General features: G+C 51.5%; 1 protein-coding gene across 1 annotated transcript in view; it reads right to left on the reverse strand.

Moving 5' to 3' along the window:
• Positions 1 to 21,704, reverse strand: part of RPTOR (regulatory associated protein of MTOR complex 1) — a 393,373-nt gene that overhangs the window by 151,218 nt on the left and 220,451 nt on the right. The window contains exon 7 of the mRNA XM_006145668.2: positions 6,432 to 6,491. Within this exon, the coding sequence (XP_006145730.1) occupies positions 6,432 to 6,491 (60 nt within the window). The remainder of the gene's footprint in view (positions 1 to 6,431; positions 6,492 to 21,704) is intronic.

A 21,704-nucleotide genomic window follows, 5' to 3' on the forward strand; every position in this document is an offset into this window, starting at 1 on the left:
AAGGGCATGGGGTATGCACTGGGGCTCCTCCGCGGGGTGGGGGCCTCGGCCACACGGCACCTGCTTGTGCCCTGAGGGGAGGGCTGCGGCTGCAGCTCCAGAGCTAGCGCTCAAGCCCCGGGACCTCAAGCCCAGGGACCTTGGTGGCAGAGGGACGGCTGGGAGAGCGCAGCAGGCCTACATAGACACAGGACGTGACGCGCCTGCCGTCTGGCTGGTCCGCGGGACCAGGCATGGCCAGGCGCCTGCAGGCTGGCCTTAGCACCATCAGCCCAGTGCTGGGACTGCCCTTCACATGCACAGAATGAAAGGGTGGGCGGGGTACGCACCCATATCCTTCCAGTCCTGTCGCCTGCGGGCGGTCAAGCTCCATGGAAACTAGCCTGGTTACAGGCCCCTCCTGCTCTGCCTGTCACTGGCACGTGTGACTCGGAGACATAGGGACCAAAGCATCCTCACACCTGTGGTGACAGAGGTCCTCTCAAGGGCCAGAGAGACGAGAGCAGAACTGTGCGTGGAGCTATGTCAGGGCCCTTCGGAAGTTGGTGACATCGCCTGGACTGAGTCGGGCCGTTGTGCTGGGCTGAGCACTGGGAGTGTCCCCCTGACGTCAGCGGCCCACAGCCCTGGGGACCCGCACTCCTCGAGGGCCATGCCTGTGCTTTCCACTGGGCCCTCTGTCACAGGGCTTCCTCGCCCACAGAGCTTCGAGTTCTGCTCAGGATAGCGAGTGCTGAAGGGCAATGAAACGAGACCAGCTCGGCAGGGCTGCCCGCGCTCTGCATGCAGAGGGCCCTGACCACGGCCCCAAGCACCTGGAGAGCCACCTCTCAGGACTTGGCGATGTGCGGGACTTGACCACTGCGAGGCTCCACTCCTTAGCCAGCACGGCGGGTCTATGGAGCACACGCGTGCTTTCACCTGCCTCCCAACTACTCAGAAGTGTGTACTTTGAGATTCTCCACGGCCTCTCAAATGAAAAGGAGGCAGGAGTGCCTCTGCTCCCTGCAGCTCAGCCCACGGCCAGGCAGGTGACTTGGCAGACACTGCTTTCCGGACTCAGCCCTGCTGCTCCCACACTGACCGCTGCTGCCGGCTGGGAGGAAATGGTTTGGAAGGGGGCCAGTCCCCCTGCTGATGGAAGGTCACACGGCGAACCCGGATGTCTCGGGGACGTTCTGACCAACCTACAAGACGGGCCCAGCCGAGGGGCAGGCACCACTTCTCACCACTCTGCTTTAGGGGGTCTGATACAGGAGTTAGCTGGAAGGCTTTGTGCGTGCCAATGTTGCCCGGGCGATGGGGGGCGGCCAGCACTGTGCTGGGACGTGGGCGCCACCACCATGTCCTTCCACGTGGCACAGCTCCCCTCCATTGTTGGGAGGGCTTTGCCAAGGCAGCAGGGCATTTCCTTGCTCCCCACACTGGCGAGGATCCTGGGTACAGGGCTCCTTCCAAGCTGCTCCCGGACGTGCTGTGGACGCTCACCCTGCAGGGCACTGGACCCCCGTGAGGACACGGCCCAGCACTCTGCACAGGCACATCAGACGCAAGCAGGACCAAGACTGGCAGGGACAGGAGTGGCCGCTGAGACAGCAGCAAAGCTGTTCCTTCTCATCCTTTGGGTTCCCCTTCCTTTAACTTGTCACATCCTGATACAGGGTATTAAACTTATATTTGAATTAAAACATGACGTAAAACAAAAGTCTGGGTCTCATCTGGACACCACAGGTTGTTAGCTCTCTGGCATGATAAGTCATGTGGCCTCCTGAAGGCTTAGCATCTTCTGCCACAGGTGGGCAGTGAGGGTCACCCTGACTGTGGGGGCGTTAGGCCACATCCTCCAGAACAGCACACACCACCACAATCGTTCTGGGCGGGGCCATAAGAACTGCTGCATGTGGGTGTGCAGGCTTCGGTGCGAGCTGTGGTACATGCACATGCAAGCTTCAGTGTGAGCCACGGTATACGCCTGTGCAGGCTTCAGTGTGAGCTGCTGTCCATACACATGCAGGCTTTCGTGTGAGCCGCTGTATGCATGCATGTGCAGGCTTCGGTGTGAGCTGCAGTACATGAGCATGCCTGCTTCAGTGTGAGCCGTGGTACACGTATGTGCAGGCTTCAGTGTGAGCTGCAGTACATGAGCATGCCTGCTTCAGTGTGAGTCGTGGTACACGTATGTGCAGGCTTCGGTGTGAGCCACTGTACAGGCGCGTGCAGGTTTTGGTGTGAGCCACTGTACAGGTGCATGCAGGCTTCGGTGTGAGCCGCTGTACTCATGCACATGCAGGCTTTGGTGTGAGCCACTGGACAGGTGCATGCAGGCTTTGGTGTGAGCCACTGGACAGGTGCATGCAGGCTTCGGTGTGAGCCGCTGTACAGGTGCGTTCAGGCTTCGGTGTGAGCCGCTGTACAGGCGCATGCAGGCTTTGGTGTGAGCCGCTGTACTCATGCACATGCAGGCTTCAGTGTGAGCCGCTGTACAGGTGCGTGCGGACTTCGGTGTGAGCCGCTGTACTCATGCACATGCAGGCTTCAGTGTGAGCCGCTGTACAGGTGCGTGCAGACTTCGGCGCTGTACAGGCGGGTGCAGGTTTGGGTGTGAGTCGCTGTACAGGCACATGCAGGCTTCGGTGTGAGCCGCTGTACTCATGCACATGCAGGCTTCAGTGTGAGCCGCTGTACAGGTGCGTGCAGACTTCGGTGTGAGCTGCTGTACAGGCGCGTGCAGGCTTCGGTGTGAGCTGCTGTACAGGCGCGTGCAGGCTTCGGTGTGAGCTGCTGTACAGGCGCGTGCAGGCTTCGGTGTGAGCTGCTGTACAGGCGCGTGCAGGCTTCGGTGTGAGCTGCTGTACAGGCGCGTGCAGGCTTCGGTGTGAGCTGCTGTACAGGCGCGTGCAGGCTTCGGTGTGAGCTGCTGTACAGGCGCGTGCAGGCTTCGGTGTGAGCTGCTGTACAGGCGCGTGCAGGCTTCGGTGTGAGCTGCTGTACAGGCGCGTGCAGGCTTCGGTGTGAGCCGCTGTACAGGCGTGTGCAGGCTTCGGTGTGAGTCGCTGTACAGGCACATGCAGGCTTCGGTGTGAGCCGCTGTACTCATGCACATGCAGGCTTCAGTGTGAGCCGCTGTACAGGTGCGTGCAGACTTCGGTGTGAGCTGCTGTACAGGCGCGTGCAGGCTTCGGTGTGAGCTGCTGTACAGGCGCGTGCAGGCTTCGGTGTGAGCTATGGTACACGCGCATGCAGGCTTTGGTGCGAGCCTACATTTCCTCTCTCTCTAGAGACTGGGAAGGGGACAGCTGGGTCATAGGACACAGATTTCCATGTATGAGAAGCTGCCAGGTCCTCCCAGATGGCTGCAGTATTGCACATTCCCACCAGTGACGTCGAAAGCTCGAGGTGGTCCACATCCTTGCCAGCACTGGGCGCTGCCAGTCTTTGTGATTTTATCCGTTTTACTATGCTTGTGGGGACAACTCACTGTAGTTTAATTTGCGTTTACCTAATGGTCAGTCCTTGTCAGCATCTTCATGTGCGTATTTGCCATCATAAAATCTTTGCTGAAATGTCTCTTGTCCATTTCCACACTGAGTTCCGATTTTCACTCGTTTCTGACCTTTGAGTACTTTTAAACCTGGGCACAGGTGTCTTTGGTCAGCGAGTGTCTTCTCGCCCCTGGGAGTGGGCCGTGCACGTGGGTGGAAGCCTGACTCCTCCATGTCCTCCTGTGGCCACAGTAGGGTGCCATGTTGCTGGCTAAATTCCTTTCTTAAATCACTAGGTAATTTTTAAAAGTTTATTTTTTTCTGTGAGTGGGAGGGACGGGGGTAAGGCAGGAGAGAAGGGGAGAGGCAGAGTGTGTGCATGTGCACGCTATCCCAGCAGGGTCTTGACACCGTGATGGTCCCTAGCCTCTGCCAGCCCTGGGTCCCGGGGAAGTCTCCAGACCAGACCTGGGCCCTTTCCCAGTAGGCCCGTCGTGCAGCATCATGTGCTACTGCTGTGCCACTGTCTGGCCCGCCACACGGTGATCTTTAACCCCTTTCTCACTCCAGGGAGTAAGAGGGTGAGTGCTGCCCAAGTGCCAAGGCCCAGCCCCCTCTAAGCCCCACTCCTGAGCAGCTATGACCACGGATGACCAGGAGGGCTGGGACAGGCAAAAAAAGAAAAAAAAGAAAAAAAAAAAAAAACGAAGAAAATTGAAAACCAAGAACTATCCAAACAAGTCGACAGAGGTCAGCTAGCTGAGATGATGCGACTCTGTTGAAGTGTTAATAGATGTGGTTCATTTAAGAAATAAATACGTGTGCACACGGTATAGGTAACAGAATTTAGCAACTCAGAAAATGGGTGGGGGGAGAGGATGAAAACCCAACAGAAAGAGCTCAGCAACAACTGGAAAATGGAGTCCTGATGGCAAAGTTTTGCAGACGTAAAATCTCATCAAGGGCCGAGTGCAGACCACTGGGCAGCACGAGCAACAGCCGGTCTTGCCTCTCCCTTTTAAGCCCTCCTTGGTACCATTCCTCCAGCACAGTAGCTCGTCTGCTGTCTGCAGATGAGGCTGGCTGTGGCTGCGCCGGAGGCATCATGCTAACTCCACAGCAGCTCAGGGCTGGGGACCACGGAAGACTGAAGGGCTCAGCCCCTGCCGCTGCTGGGGCTACACATCCCACCAGCACGCGTGTCCTCATTCTCCCGGCACGTGTGCTCATGAGCAGTGTGCACAGAGAAGCTGGAAGGGGACGACTTGCAGTGCAGACAGCCCCCGTCATCTGTGGTCAGCACGCACTCTCCACCACTCCTGTTACTGGGTCCTCCTGCTGCTGCCATTCGCGGAGAATCAGCAGACAGTGCTGGGCATGCATGCAGCAAGCAGCTCGACCGTGGACGGTGACACTTGCAGAATCAGGTGCTGTAACTGGCGCCGTAACACCACCACGAACCCCGTGAACCCACAGTCTGCTGCAGGGGCTTGTCTCTGCACCTCTGCGGGCACTGCTCCTCTGCCTGTTCTAAGGGTGATGTGTCCAGCTCCTGGGAGCGTGGCTTCACCAGGTCTCGGCTGTCACCTGCAGAGCTCACGCTACCTCACAGGCAGCTTGCCGGCACGTCTACTGGAGACGACCTCAACCCAACAACCCTGCTCAGCTTCTACCCCACCACTGACCACAGCGGGGTCTGTGCCCACCAGACCTGCTCCCGAGCAGGGTGACTACCATGCCTCTTCACATGCCCTGCTGGCCCTGCACTAATTCCCCTTGCCACAACTGCCCTGTTCCACTCGTGGACAAAGCCATCCAGAGGCATACACATGCAGACACTGTCACATGGTTTCCTTAGATGTTCATTCAACATTTAAAAGGAGAAACTTAATGAACCGTTTGCAGGTGCCTTTCTAAGATGTGTTTACACACACAGAGTGGGCACTGTTTAGAGAACTCTCTGGCATCCTGCCGTGTGCACATTTCTCTTCCAACACATCTGGCAAACCCTCCCACATCCACGTAGGCCTCCTCCCTTTCTTCTTCTTGCCACACGAGAGCATACCACACTGGCCTCACGGTGCGCCCACGTGGACACCGAACCGTGGCCGCCCGTACCTTCTCCCTCACGCACAGGGCGAGCAGTCTGGGAAGAGGGACTTACAAGTACGCTTGTTTCTCCTATCTAACCGCACAGATTCAGACCTTGGCCATTTTAACATCTGATTTTGCGTATCAAGACTTAGAGAACAATTCTCTTCTATCTTAATCTGATTACAGAGGGGTTAGAGCAGAGGGGTTTAAAACAACTCTAATTTTCCACATCGCCTAGATAAATCAGAATGAGTTAAGAGGAGGCACACGCTTATACGAATAAATGAAAAACGGGGCCCATCAAGTTTAGAGCCGTGAGATATTATTTGAGATCCAAAGAGATTCAGAGCTGGGTGCTGGGCCTGGAAGGGCAGGAAGCAAACACCACCGAGGGCATCCCTGACTGGGTCTCGGCACACGGCCCTTCGGCCTCCGGGATCGGTTACCCTGAGATAGTAAAATGGTGGCAGAGCGTGGGTAACGGGGCAGAGCACTCATGGGGACATCAAGAACTAAGCTCCGATCTATCGCTATCTATTCCGGTCACGGAAAGCAGACAGGATCTGCGTGTGTGGTGATACGTTTTCCCTTGGCCTTAGAGTCTGCGGTACTTTTTAATGTTCAAAAGAATTCAGCTTTTTATTATTTTTCTTTTAATACAGATTCACTCACATTTGGCCATCTCTGACACGAAGCACCATGTAACCATCACAAACACTGCTGTAATCAGAGAACAAAAGAACATACCCACATGAAAGGGAACACCCCGGCTGACAGTCCTGAGAAGCAAAAGCGAATAAAGGAAGAGAATCTATCAGATCCAGAAAGCCACGAGGGCTTAAAACTCTTACTTACTTTTCTATCAAATCCAGTGTGACACCAGGCACCAGACTCACACATTTCTGCATGCAAAACCTGCAGAGAAAGAGAAGAATGTGAGTGACAAGCGTGGGAAGCTGAGGACAGTGCCATGGTCCAGCACGAGCCACAGCTGTCGGAGGAAGGAAGGAGTGCAGCTTGCAGGCCCAGGAAGCCCTGGCCCTTTGGGGCCCCAGGCAGGCTGAACAGAGCTCAGCATCTTAGACCCAGCACTGGGGTGAACTGGGTATCTGCACTCTTCGTTTCTGAGAAAGTGAGCTGGGGGTGCTGGAAGGATGAGTAAAAACCCCCAGGGTGCACCAAGGAAAGTGGGAAGCAGACAGAGGCAGAGTCAATTACGTCATTTTAACTATCAAAATATCATAAGCGGGGAGATGTCCTATCTGCAGGCACACGTGTCCTGAGGAGAGGACAGGCACGCTCCACCCACACCGTGTGCACTGACGCAGGACTGCATCAGAGCCAGGGGCACTCTGCAGGACCATCGGTGGCAAAAGAGTGAAAAGGTGACTCAGTACTTTCAGTAGGAGAAATGTAAAATACTCCTTTCTTCGACTTTCAAAGTTAGAAACAATCAGTCTCCACCCAAAGCCTCAGCAGGTACACAGAAGACGCTCTCATGGACTCAGTACCTTTCCAGGCCTGCTGGATGGAGACGAAGAGGGGACACCAGTCAAGGGAGGGTACCTGCATGAGAGCGAGGCCATGCTGGTGGGAGAAACGGAAGGACGGGCCGGGGAGAGATCTGCTGTGGGACAAGAAGGGCCAGACAAAGGTGGGGCAGGCACAGAAAGATCCAGAACCAGAAAGACAACAGAACAGGGATGTGAAGAGACGGTTTGTCGGGTAAATGGCTCCTCACTCTGCAGCCCTTCAGGGACCGCTGTGCAGGGCTGCTAGGCTCTTGTTGCCTCAGGAAGCAATGCCCAGCCTGGCCAGCAGGGAAGAAGCTGTTTGTGCCTGTGACTGCAGCAGCCAGTTTCAGGGTTCAGAGAGTCGCCTCTTTCCCATGGGCACAACGGCAGGGTGGCCTAGAGCCTCCCCTCCTTCTGCGTGGCCCAGTCCCATGACTCTGCAGCCTGGAGCTGGCACAGGAAGTGCCTACAGTGGAGCAGGTCCACATAAACCGGGATCTCTCGGAGGACAAAAACGAACCCCAGGAAATGCACCTTCGAGCCTAATTCTGAGCCTTGTGCACACCATGCTCCTCTGTTGGTTGATGCTTTATCCACAATGTACTTATTGATTGGACTTTCTGGGGCCTAGTAATGACAGAATCATTTGGATCAGTCTAATCCTTTTGCCAATAACAATAATAAGGTCTGAACAAAATACAAAAACAACCATTTGAAATACTAAAGAACAAAAATGCACAGGCAGGAACCAGAAGGGCCATGACACTTAGGAAGGCAATCCCTCTGAATGACTCACCTTTACCTGGCTTTTCCCAAGTGTGCTCAAGTCACAGGCCCCCTGAGGACAGCACTCAGCTGGGAGTAGCAGCCTCCCTGGGCTGTGGAGCCAAGGCCAGACTCTAGTCCGCCAGCAGGCAGAATCTTAAAGGAGGGACCAGCAGTTAGCGTAATGGCTATGTCACTAAACTCCCATGTAGTCGACCACGGTTCGAGTCCCAGACCCCGTGGCTTAAACTCACGCAGAGCACATGTGCGTATGTGCCCAAGGTCCCAAGAGGAGAATGGAGGAGAAGGGATTGCGGTGTGGCCATCCCCCCTAGGGGGTGATTTCTTGCTTTCTGTCTCTCTGGTGAGCACACATGTCCTATAGCAAAAACCTCTCCAAAAAAAAAAAAAAAAAAATCTTCGAGGAGGGAGCAGAAATCTGCATGCGAGTTTTCCGTGAGTCCTGGACAGATGCCTGAACCACCTGGCACAGGCCAAGGCTCCAAGGACCCTTGCAGAGGACAACCAAAAGGCTGGAAATGCAGAGCAGAGATTTCAGCATCTGCTTGTTGTGGAAGCAGAGGGAGCTCAAGTTCGGCCAGAGCAGAGGGCCTGAGAACTGGAGGGGTGGGGTCTTACAAGCCACTTTCCAGGTGCAGAACCCCATCTCAGAACTGAGGGCAAAGCCCTAGAGACAGACCTACAAGTACACCTCCACGAGACTAGTCTGACTGCCTGCAGGGACAGAGTTACAGCTTTTCAGAGGAAGACAGCCACATCTAGAGCCCCTGACATGTCTCCCACAAGAGCAACTTACTATCTACAATCAAGAGAAAAACCAGTTGATGAAACTGGCTTCAGGGCTGCCCAGATGTTGGAATTAACAGACGCAGGCCTTAGAAATTAAAAGATAATTTAATTATTGACTAGGAATACACATCATTATGAATCCACTAAAAACATAAAGTCTGGGGGTTGTCAGGTGGTGTGGTAGTTAAGGGCGCTGGATTCCCACATGGCCAACCGTGGCTCAAGTCTGGGTCTAGAGGCTTGCTTTCTCACTTTCCCTCTCTCTCTTTCTCTTTCTCTCTCACTCTGTCCCTCTGGTCAAATTAAAATAAGTAAATAAATACACTTTTTTTTAAAAAAAGAGAGAGATTTAAAAAGAAAAAAAGTCCCCTTACATAGCAAATTAGAACATATAATTTTAAGATATTACAGTAAAGTTATATGAATAAGAGTAGCATGAACAAATTAATCTCTGATAACCCATAAATTTCACATTAGCCAGTGGCACCAATTTTCTCTGTACCAGAACGCGAACAGCTGGCTCATTTGTGCACTATTCCCGCCTTCCTTTTCGTTAGACTGCTACTGGGCATCAGGAGACCAGTAATGAAAATGGCTCCAAACACCCACCGGACTGGATGTAAACAATTCTAATAAAAACCACAATACCCGATATTTACTTAGGCTTACTATGTGGCAGACAAGGGTTCAGCATGCTTTCTGCAAATTATTCATTTAACCCTTACAATACCCTGTGAGGCGGTACAACCCATTGCATGGATGGGGGACATTTGTAAACGAGGTGCATCTCAGTAAATTTTAAGACTATTAAAGACAATGAGAAGACATGGGAAGTTTCCAAAGACAAAGAGGGGATCACTTCAAAGAAACAAGAATCAGATTAATACAGGCTGCAGGAGGACAATGGAGTTGTAGTCTTAATTTACTAAAGAAAAAGAACTTAGAATCTCAAGTTTCATACCCAAACTGTCACTTAAATGTGAGAGTGTAAGAAAAAGGCTCTCGGGCACAGAAGGGCTTGGAATGTTTCCCCAGAACAAGAAGATGGTTTTAGATGAAGAGCTTGGGTTATGCAGTGCAAAGTCCTGGAAATGCTGAGGAAGCCAGACGACATGATGCATAACCTGTTTGCCACTGTCTTAAGACAAAAAGAAAAACGCAAAGGGGAGCGGGGTGCCATCCATCCTAACCAAAACTGAAGATGCGGATCGCCACACGACGGGGTGGAGTGGGAGTACTAACCAACGACTACTGTTACCAAGCACACGTCAGTAACTACTGGAAACCAGTGAGAGCATCAAAATCCAACAGGGAACAGGAAGGGGTCCGAGCAGGCATCTCAAAGGCAATAATGGCCACTAAACCACTGAGGAGGCGTCTGCTGTGGTTCCAAGTCTGAGGGGCGCAGATCAAGACTCCATGGAGTGAGACATCCTTCCAGACCTACTTGGCTTTGGGAAATGTACAAAGAATAACAATGGCGTACTATAAAGGAGTTGGCTTCAAACACTGTTGCAGCATAAAATGGTATAGCCACTTTAAAAAAAAGAATCACTTTATTTATTATTATTATTTAATTTGACCAGCGATAGAAAGAGAGAAAAAGGTAAAGTGGGGAAGCAGGGTGCCAGGTTTGGGACTTGAACCATGGCTGGACATGAGTGAATCCAGTGCCTCAACCACCACACCATCTGCTGGCCCCAGTAAAGCCACTTTGAAAGACATATATTCTCTCCTTTAAAAAAAAAAAAATTGCCAGGGGCCAGCAGGAGGCATGATGGTTAAGGGCCCTGGACTCCCACATGACCAACCGTGGTTCAAGTCCCAGAACTGGCGGCTTTCTCTATCTCTCTCTCCAGTCAAATTTAAACAAATAAGTAGTTAAATAAAATTAAAAATATATAAATGTTTGTGAAAACACTTTCAAAAAAATTGCCAGAAGGTGCACGTGCTCACCAGAGAGAAAGGAGAAAATGCTCCTCATGGGCCGTGGCCACGCCACAATCCATTCTCTTCCCCTTCTCTATCCTGGTGGGATTTAGAGCACCGCACACACGCATTTGGTGTTTTTCCAAGCCACTGGGGTTGAGATACAAACTGCGGTCTGCCACATGGAGTCCAGCTCACCATTATATCTTAAAATGGAACACTGCAGCAGCACAGGAAGTAGGAGTGATGCTGTGCGATCTGGATGCCACATGAGGAGGTGCCAGGTTTGAATCCCATATCTACTCAAACATGCTGGGTGCTCCTGTGACCCTGTCTGGCTGCAAGGCTGGGGGAGGATCACAGTGTGGCTGAGAGTGCCCGTCTCTCCCTCTTTCTTTCTTTTATTTTTTAAGAATTATTTTGTTTATTTACTTTATTTACTTATCTATTTATTTTAATTTTGACCAGAGAGGGACAGAGATGGAGAGAGAGAAAATGGCAAAGCAAGTCACCAGGTCCAGGACTCGAACCGCGGTCAGCTATGTGGGAGTCCAGTGCTCTTAACCACCATGCCACCTGCCAGCTCCCATCTCCCTCTTTCTAATGAAGGAAATTAATAATGTTTAGAGAAAAAACTGAACATTTCCCAAAACTGTGATCCTGCAACTGCTGTTTCTCGGCACAAATTAAATCTACATATGCTCAGAAGGGCATTACTGTTCATCGCAGCCACAACAGATGGCCACGAAGCAAAGCAAACGTCCTGCTAACAGAGACTGTGGCAGGTCCGGAGGGCAGGATGTTCCTGGTTGGACTGCTCCTGTCCTCAGAGCGAGGCAGGATAGGGGCCAAAGGTCCCCACACTCTTATGCTCCTCTCCTGTTACCCGGGCCACAATCTGGAAGTACGTGCCCTCCCAGAGTCATGGGGACTGTCCTCCCCAGTGCAATGCCAGGAGGTCAGGAGGGCTCTGTTCTCAAGCTGGGCTCAGCGACCTCTAGCGAGCTCGTCAAAGGGCTGGGTGGCCTGCTGGTGGCCTTCGTGTGAGGACACAGCACTGTCCTTTCTGCCACACGAGGGTACCGTGAGAAAACACCAACTTTGGAGTAGATGCCAAACCCACTAGGGCTGGCATCAGAGCTTCCTGCCCACAGGACGTGGGAGACAGACTTCTGCTCTGTCTAGCAGTCCGTGGATTTTGTGAATGGCCTCCTCGTCCCCAGCGGCTCGTTCCCTGCCGACCTCACGCCCCCGCTGCAGTTCCCTGTGGACGGGGCACCCACACAGACTGCGCAGGCCCCCTCAGCCCGGCCGCTGCCTCCGACCTCGTGCAGGTGCCCTCTGCACCAGGACATCTGCTTCGTGGGTGCTGGCGTGCCCTGCTGTGCGAGCATGCCATGCTGCACTCATGGGCTTGAACTGTGCACGGGGCACAGGGGACAGGGCAGCCAGGCACAGAGCCGGCGTCACCTCTGGCTATCTGCGTGGACGCCTGGCAGGCTCGCCTCCTCGGACGTTCTCAGAGAGGGGACGCCTGCCCACTGGGAGCCCTGGGCCAAGGTGCCCGTTCTTTCACTTCTCGCCACTACTGAGCACATCTTCAGCTCACAACAAAACAAAAGCCTGGCGGCGGACAGCTGAGAAGCGACGCGTCGGTGACTTCGGTGACCTTCTGAAGATGGAGGCCAGCCCGTGATTCGTGGGCTTCTCCCACTTTGCTGTGGCCTTCTTTATGCCTTTGCGTTTTCCAACAGGGTGTGCGCACCCACACGTGCGTGGAATTAACCCTTTGTCACGTTATACATTTTTATTTTCAACTTTGTTCTCCTTACCACATAAAACTTAAAATTAGAGTCTGTTTCTAGAACCCTCTATTATATCTCACTGACTTGAACAGTCACTCTTCTTTCTCTTTCTTCCACTTGCCAGAGGGCATGTGCACTAGCCAGCCAGGGAGGGAGGGGGACACAGCGCTCCGCAACGGCCCTGGGCACACGCCGCCCCTTTCTCCACAGCTCTGTCCTGTGCAGATTCTGGGCACACATGCACATGCACATGCACTCAGCATGGTTTTCAAGATGCTAGGGCTGAGGTTTGGGCTGAGGCTGCCATGCGGGTCCAGCCCTAACCAGTGGGCCACTGGGCCGTGGAGCCAGCCCTGAATACCTGCTCTTAACCGCGGTGCCTTTGAAGTGCATTTTAAAGACTAGGAAGACAGTTTTCCCCCAAAATTCTTATTTCTTTTTTCTTTTTAAACTTTTTGGGAAAATATTCTTCCAGTTGACCTTCAAAATTACTTCACCAAGGGACCAGCAGATGGTATAATGGTTATTTCAATGAACTCCCATGTAGTTGACCACGGTTCGAGTCCGTGACCTGGTGGCTTAAAACTCACGCTGGGTACCTGTGGGTGCATGTCCAAAATCTCAAGAAAATGGAGGAGAAGGGACTGCGGCATGGCCATCCCCCCTGGGGGGTGATTTCTTGCTTTCTGTCTCTTTCTCTCTGGTGAGTACACATGCCCTATAGCAAAAACCTCTCTAAAAAAAAATAAATAAAAATTACTTTGTCAAGATTGTATTACATTTACAATGTAATTTAGGGAGACTTTAATACTCTTAATTTACTGGCTCTCACCACGTAATAAAAGTCAGTTTCTCCATTTGTTCAAGCTTCCTTTCAGACCAATCAGTAAAACTTTGTGTAATTTTCTCTATGGGCCCAAACACTCTTAGCTAGTTTATATTTTATTATCATTACTGTGAATCAGATGTACATTCCTTCTCAATATATTCTTAAAGGTTATTTTTGATGTATTAAGAAGTTTTATTTATTTTATTTTATTTTTTTGGCCCCAGAGCACACGTACACCCAGGAGACAAGGAGAGGGAAAGTAAGGAATCAGCCCCCAGCTCCCCAGGACGAATAACCACAATCCCTTCTCCTCCAGTCTCCTTTTGGGATTTGGGCACACACATACATGCACTTGGCACGATTTTCAAGCTATTGGGTCTGGGACCTGAACCATACTTGGCCATGTGGGAGTCAAGAAACTTCACCAGCACACCACCTGCTGGCTCCCAAGAGTTCTGAGTGGTTTTTTGTTTTTGTTTTTGTTCCTAAAAACAAAACAAAACAAAACAAAAACCAAAAACACCATTAAGTAGACCAAGAGTTATGAGGTAGAATACATGTGAAGAGCACATAGGCTATGTGAGGTTAAGGGGTACTAAGATAAACGCTTTACACTCACGGCCCAGAGTAAGGGTGCCACCAAATCTAAAAGGCTCCGTCTCTCCCCTCCACTCTGCAGAGGGGTCCTCTCCAGGGAGCACGGTATCGGCCTGTGTGTACATGTCACTGTGTACTCGGCCCCTCTGCTGCATGCACGTGTTACGGTCAGGTTTTCCCAGTGGGTCTGACCGGTGCTTTTTTTTTTTTTTTTGTTATAGGGCGCGTGCGCTTGCCAGACAGACAGAGAGAGACAGAGAGAGAGAAAGCGAGAAATCACCCCCCAGGGGGGATGGCCACGCCGCAATCCCTTTTCCTCCATTCTCCTCTCGGGATCTTGGGCACACACGCACACGTTCCCAGCGTGAGTTTAAGCCACCAGGTCCAGGACTCGAACCGTGGTCGACTACGTGGGAGTCCAGTGACATAGCCATTACACTAACTGCTGGTCCCTGACTGGTGCATTTTAGCAAAGGTGCAATTCGGGTCACACGCAGACAGTGCATAGCATGGTCTTCTCACCCGATCATGACATCACCTTGTGCTCCCAAGTCCTCACTTGTTACTCTCTCACCCGGCAGGGTCCTGAGCTCACAGAGTGTCCTGCATTTGTTGGGTTGGTTTCCTGCTATGGTAACTTGATGAACAGGACAGAGGAACTCGTGCTTGTTGAGATACGGCAGGTACTTAAAGACTGTTTTGTTACCGTTTGTCCTAGTCTACATTTCAAGAATAATTACGTGTATGTTGAATCTTCATTGTTTTATATTTCATACTTCTCATTATTTTTATTACTTTCCATTTCCCATAATACATATTCTACCTACGAGTGATTTTAAAGTCACTTAAATTGTACAACTGATTTCTTGATCTTCCCCTTCTCTTGCCAGCTATCTTTTCACCCTGATGGTTACTTTGTCATCGCAGTGTTGACCTCATCTCCTCTTCCTAGAGCCCATTATTCGGTCAGGTCATTGATGGTACAAAGCCAATGCTGTCTAAATTTTCTCCAGCGTCCTAGAATCTATAGGGCCTTATCCTATGCTCCCTATTCTACCTAGGTCACAACCAGGGACAGAGGAGAGGGGACGACGCATAAGATTTGGCCCACTATGGGTTACAATTCAGTTTTGACTTTAGTCCCTGTGAAAACAAATTTATCCTTGGACCAGCATTTGGCGTAATGGCTATATGGCTGGACTCTCATGTGGTCAACCGCGGTTCAAGTCCTGGGCCCGGTGGCTTAAACTCACTCCAGGCATATGTGCGTGTGTGCCCAAGATCCCAAGAGGAGAACAGAGGAGAAGGGATTGGGGCGTGGCCATTCCCCCTGGGGGGTGATTTCTCGCTTTCTGTCTCTCTGTCTTTCTTTCTGGTGAGCGCACGCATCTGACAGAAAAAAAAGTCTTAAAAAAATAAAGAAAAAGGAAAAAGAAAATAAGTTTGTGCAGAAAACAGACTGCTATTAAAATAGCAACTACAGATATTTGCATTTTTATGTGACCACATGCATAATCTGTTAAGGGCCGAACTGAGAGGAGTGCCGGCTGGCCTGCCTTCCAGCAGACTCCGAGATGCACAGGCTCAGTCCTTCCTTCTCGAGACCGTTCCAGGCCTGCAGGCTTCGGAGGGCTGGCCGCCACTTTCTGTCTCTCTGTCTTTCTTTCTGGTGAGCGCACGCATCTGACAGAAAAAAAAGTCTTAAAAAAATAAAGAAAAAGGAAAAAGAAAATAAGTTTGTGCAGAAAACAGACTGCTATTAAAATAGCAACTACAGATATTTGCATTTTTATGTGACCACATGCATAATCTGTTAAGGGCCGAACTGAGAGGAGTGCCGGCTGGCCTGCCTTCCAGCAGACTCCGAGATGCACAGGCTCAGTCCTTCCTTCTCGAGACCGTTCCAGGCCTGCAGGCTTCGGAGGGCTGGCCGCCACGGCCATAGCTGCTTTACACTGCGCCACACCGGTCCTGCCGCTGCCTGAGTCCCGAAGGCCTTCCTCTGTTACCTGTGTCCGTGCAAACGCTTTCCGAGAGCTGGCATGGGCCGCGCCTAGTCTGAAAGCCCCTTGCCCTCGCAGGATCGACGCTCTGGCCCTGCTGTGGTGGGGCTGGCTGAGCCCAGGCCCCGAGCCTCACTGGACGCTGCTCTCTGAGGCCCACACCCTGCCATCTCCGTGGGCCTCGCACTTGTCCCCAGCGCGCCCGCTCCATCGGCCGTGTTCTGATGCTGCCCTGTGTGTGAGCAAGCTGCTCCAGTGTCACTCGGGGGGAGAAGCTGCCCACAGCCCACTTCACCAATCTCTGTAAGTTTATGCAGGTGGAAGTGTCATCAAAGCTGTCACAAATAGGACTTCGTTTTTTTTTTTTTTTTTAAGAGAGATTTGTCACAAATAGGATTTCTTTTTTTTTTTTTTTTAAGAGAGATTTTTCCTATAGGGTGTGTGCACTTGCTACAGACACACAGAGAGACAGAAAGCGAGAAATCACCCCCAAAGGGTATGGCCACTCTGCAATCCCTTCTCTTCCATTCCCCTCTTGCGATTTTGGGCACACACATGCATGCAGCTGGAATGAATTTTAAGCCATCGGGACCAGGGTTCAAACTACGGTCGACTATGTGAAAGTCCAGCAATGTAAGCAGTATGCCATCAGCTGGGACCCCCACAAACTGGACTGTTTTAACCCAGTCATTCTGAATACAAAGCAAATTGCCAGAGATGTCAAACTTTTAATAGTCCTCTTTAAAAATGAATTTTGTGAAATACCTCAAAGTGGCAAAGTACACCATTAAAAGTAAAACTCTTGATATTCATTTAATCCAGTAGGTGAAAAACTACAACAGACAGACAAACATGCAGTGCCGTATACAACCAAGTGCCCATCATCTGGTGTTTGCGGCTGAATCACAAAGCAGGCAGCATGGTTAAGGCACTGCGCCCATACGGCTCACCATGGTTTGAGTCAAAGACAGATCACGCCGGGCACATGTGCGTTCACGCCCAAAATCTCAAGAGGAGAGTGGAGAAGGGATTGCATTGTGGTGTGGTCACTCCCCTGGGGATAATTTCTTACTTTCTTTCTCTGTATCTCTCTAGCAAGTACTCATGTTCTATGACAAAAACCGAAATAGAACGCCTTTAGGGGCCAGTCTATGGTGCGGTTATTAAGTGTCTGGATTTCACATGGCCAACTGCATGGTTCTAATCCTAGACTCAGTGGCTTGAAAAACATGCTGTGTGCATATGCGTGCATACCCAAAATCCCAGAGGAGAATGGACTGCGGTGTGGCCATCCTCCCCGAGGGGTGCTTTCTCTCTCTCTCTCTCCTCCCCATCCCACAAGCATACACCACCCTTTAAAAAGAAACAAAAAAAAAAAATGCCTTTTGGTATTTTAAAATATGTTTAAGAATGTTATTTATCCCATGAGAAAGAGAGCCAGCCACCAGCAGAGCCTTTGCACTGCATCTGCCCTGTCTTGACCAACCCAGGTCACGCGCTGACAAATACAGAGAGGTCCCAGACGCACACTCAGGACACCTCTCCTGCAGAATTGCCGCTGCGTCAGCACCTGGCTCCTCCTTCGGATCTCATTAGAAGGAAAAAAAGCAGAAGTGACCCTCCTAATTTACACACTTTACATTGCTGCTACTTTGTAACGTACAGAAAACCTCATTCTCTTTAGGAGCTTCGCAGTCAGCGATCAGGAAAAGGTACAAATTAAGTTCGGGAGTGTACTATTTCGCAGTTGCCCTCCCCGCTTCAGAAGCAACCTGGCTAAAAGAAAAACAATTTACTTCATCAGTAAGAAATATAGACAAGCAACTCACCCGGGCTTCCTGCTGCAAAATGCTAAGTACCTACCCCTGCCTGTCCTGCCTCTGCTGCAGCCCAGTCAGTGCCTGAGCCCGGCTGGAGCGCGGAGGGTCCCAGACACACCCACTTCATGCACCTTTCCTGCGAGTACAGCAGATCGTAGGGGTCTGTCACTGGCTCAGAAGACATGGAAAGCTAAGAGCATTGTGGCTATAAGGAAAACGTCTTTTGTTAAAAAAAAATAAATGCAGATTTAAGTATTCAGGAGTTAAAAATACCATAATGGGACCAGCTGTTGGCATGGTGGTTAAGGCAGTTGGATCCCACAAGGCCAACTGCAGAGTCTGAGTCCCGGACCCAGCAATTCAGAAAACACACTAGGCGTTCGTGCACGCATGCCCCAAACCCAAAAGGAGGGAGAGATGGAGGAGAAGGGATTGTGGCAGACCATCCCCCATGGGAGGTGCTCTCTCACTTTCTCTCTCCCTGTCGCTCTCTCTGGTGAGCACGCACACTATCTGGTAAAATTTAAAAACTCATGGTGTCTATAATTTGCTAAACATACCTGTGAAAACAGAATGACAGTGCACGGCTATGAAATTCTAGTGTAAATTTGTAAAAGATGTAAACATTTTACAGCATTTTTATTGTTATTATTTTTCTTTCAACTGTTCTTCAGAATGGCTGCTGTAAAAACTGTCCTGTAGTAAACAGTAAACGGGAAGCAGACAGGAGAAGCAGCCAAGGCAGGTGTTCCTGTGCGGAGGAGCCGGGACAGATGAGCAGCGGCTCGCTGGGCCTTCCCACTGCAGCACTTCGCCTTCTCTGCAGGACTGGACCTCTCCACCTCACCTCCGGAGGTGCCAAGACCACAGGTGCACAAGGCTGGCCCTGGCCCTTGGGAGGGGGGCAGGGAAGACTCAGGGCCTCCCATGTGGCACCATCCTAACAGAGGTGCCACCTCGTCCACCTCCACTGTCCCTTAGCTTATCCACAGCCTGCCCCAATTTGCAAAAGCAGAAAACCAACACTCATCCCCAAAAAGGCACATCTCTTCCATGCAGGTAACTCAGGACCATCAACCAAAGGAGACAGCCTTCGAAAGCCTCCAATGGACAGCACACTTCCATGGAGTCCCCTCAACCCTCTGGGGCTTGGTCTGCAGTGGAGCAGCCTGTGCACGTTAAATGACACTTTGAACATCTAGAATCCAGCTTGTTTCGGACAACTCTGAATTCTGTGTGCTCCTCCGCTGTGACAGGACTGCTCTTACACGTTACAAGACACACTGATAAGCCCACAGGTGAGTAGGTCCCGACTGCCTGGGCGAGGCCTCGCTGAGCAGGCGGGCAGCAGCCACAAAGGGGCAGGGCTTCTCAGGTGCACAGAACTCTGACCCTCTAGCCAGGGTCCCTCGGGAGGCCCCACTGCACAGAGCCAGTGGGGAGAGGGGCACTGGGACGGCACCCCACAGGATGTGCCTTTTGTTTTCACATGAAACAGCTGGGTCCTCCCCTCTAGTCTGGACTGAAGGCGGCCTTGTGGCACATTCACAAAACAGTTTATTTTTAAGAGAGATATTTGCTATAGGGTGAGTGCACTCACTGGAGAGACAGTGAGAAATCACCCTCCAGGGGGATGGCCCGCTGCAATCTCTTCTCCTCCATTCTACTCTTGGCATTTTGGGCATGCACACACATGCACCTGGCAGGAGCTCAAGCCACCAGGTCCAGGATTCAAACCGCAGTGGACTACGTGGAGACCAGCAATGTAACATTACTCTATCTGCCGGCCCCAAGTGATTCTCTCAGACTAACAGAGCTGCACGCCTCTCTTCCGCTGTCTGGTTTGCTCTAAGGGCCTGCCCTGCCCTGCACTTCTAGCCCGAACAGTCTGAAGTTGGCTCTCGGGCACCTGCCAGTTGTGTCCACAGGGTGTGAGAAGGCAGCCCTGCCTCACCCCTTCCCGTTCCACCATGGATGGGCAGATGGATGACGGCACACGCCAGTGACGGCTGACGGCAGCAGAACCGGGAGGGAGCCCAGGTCGCCTCGCTGGACATCTGCTGGCCCACGCCCTGGCTCTTCCCAGTCATGAGCGGGGCAAGACATTGGCTGGAAGATGCTCACTGGACTGTGGGCAGAGAGAGCCCTGTAGAGGCTCAGCCTGCTGTGACCCAAGGACATGTCAGGCCCTCAGTGGACCGACGTCTGCTGGCGCCCGGCTACCTGTGTCTCCTCTTCTCCCATACAAAAGGTGGCTCTGCCCGTAAGGAGACTCCTGCCAGCTGAGGCCAGGGTACAATCTGGGAGCTGCATGGGCGACACCCAGCCTACTCAGAACCAAATTCGAGATCTGCAGCTTGGGCCATCCAACACCTAGGGACCCGAGTCCCCATGACACTGCCTGTCCAAACCTGCTCCTATGAATACCCATGGGGATGAGCCTTTTTGAAATATGTTCTGTTTATTTTAAATCTGATGAGTTCTTCATATTAACAACTTTTTAGGGGCTGGCAAGTGGCAAGGTGGGTAAGGGCATTGAACTCCCACATGGCCCACCACGGTTCACATCCCGGACCTGACGGTTTGCTTTCTTACTCCCCCGCCACCCCCCTCCCCCCCGTCAAATGAAAATAAATAAAAATTAAAATTTTTTCAAAAACACAATTTTTAAAAAGAATTTTTAAATTTTATTATTTTTTAATTTGATCAGAGAGAGCGAGCGAGAGAGCGAAGGAAAGTAAAAAGCAAGCTGCTAGGTCTGGGACTGAAAACCACGACTGGCCATGCGGTAGTCCAGCCTTACTCACCACGCCACCTGCCAGCTGCCATGTTAAAAATGTTGAGTTTTTACCCAGTTAGTTTTCAGCACCACCCGGTTTAACTCTAACCAACCTCCGGGAAATTGGGAACAAGTGTGGAGACAGAGGAGCGAAGGATGGTTTCAGGACTGAAGCTGTGCACTGAGCTCAAGGTTGTGTGGCCAGAGACAAAACAGTATTTTTTAGCTGCCTATTAAAAAAATTAATCTTAAGAATTACTTTGTCGGGACCAGCATATGTCTGGTTACATAGTGGTTACTCCCATATAGTCAAGCGAGGTTTGAGTCTTGGACCCAGAGGCTTGAAACACACTGGGCACATGTGTGTGCATGCCCAAAATCTCAAGAGGAGAATGGAGGTGAAGGGACTGCAGTGTAGCCATCCCAGCTAGGGGTTGATTTCCTGCTCTTTCTCTCTGTCTCTCTGGTGAGTACATGCACCCCACCCCATAGCAAAAAATCTCTCTTAAAAAAAAAAAAAGAGAAAAGAAAGAAGAATTAACTAGTCAACCTAGAAATAAAACAAACGAACAATATGTGCGCTCCAATGCAGTCTAAATACGTGCCCCTCGTAACTCGGGCCACCCAGCGGCGTGGTCTTCTGAAGGTCTGTGGAAGGCCGGGCTTGGAGCCACGATGTCATTTAAGGACCTTCACCTGCTGAAGCCAGACAGTTGATATGTTTGCTATTACCACTCCTGCCCTACGGGACGAGGACTGGAAGCTCTGAAATGCACACATGGCCGCCCAGCTATTAGGGGTTCAGCATGAGAACCTCCCCCACACCCAAAGGCCGTGGAGGGCTGAGGCAGCAGGACCCACGTGCACGTGAGTCCACTCCAGAATAAGGTGCAGATGTATACGTCCCGAGGACAAGCGTGCCATGGCACCACTCACACACTCAGGGACAGCAGGTGAAAGAGAGGGAGGGATAGAGTGCAGGGAGGTGAAGGAAGGAAGGTGAGGTGAGAGGTGAGAGGTCGGGGAAGTGAGACCCACAGGGCGGGAGCAGGGCAGTGGGGAGACCCGTCTCACTGTACGACTTCAACATGCATGTGAAGGCGCACACATGCCTTTCCAGCTCGTGAGCTAAAGACAATCAGAAACAGCATGAACAGGAAGAAGCGAAGAGCCTGGTACAGCTTGGGAGTGGCTGTGTCTGCCATGAGACCTCCCAGTTTCCCTGAGAGCCCTGCAGATCCACTCCCTGCCCAGCCCGGCTAGCCAGGCTGTGGCCG

The sequence above is a fragment of the Tupaia chinensis genome, unplaced genomic scaffold, assembly GCF_000334495.1.
Source record: "Tupaia chinensis unplaced genomic scaffold, TupChi_1.0 Scaffold000159_1, whole genome shotgun sequence".
In the NCBI taxonomy this organism is placed as follows: domain Eukaryota; kingdom Metazoa; phylum Chordata; class Mammalia; order Scandentia; family Tupaiidae; genus Tupaia; species Tupaia belangeri.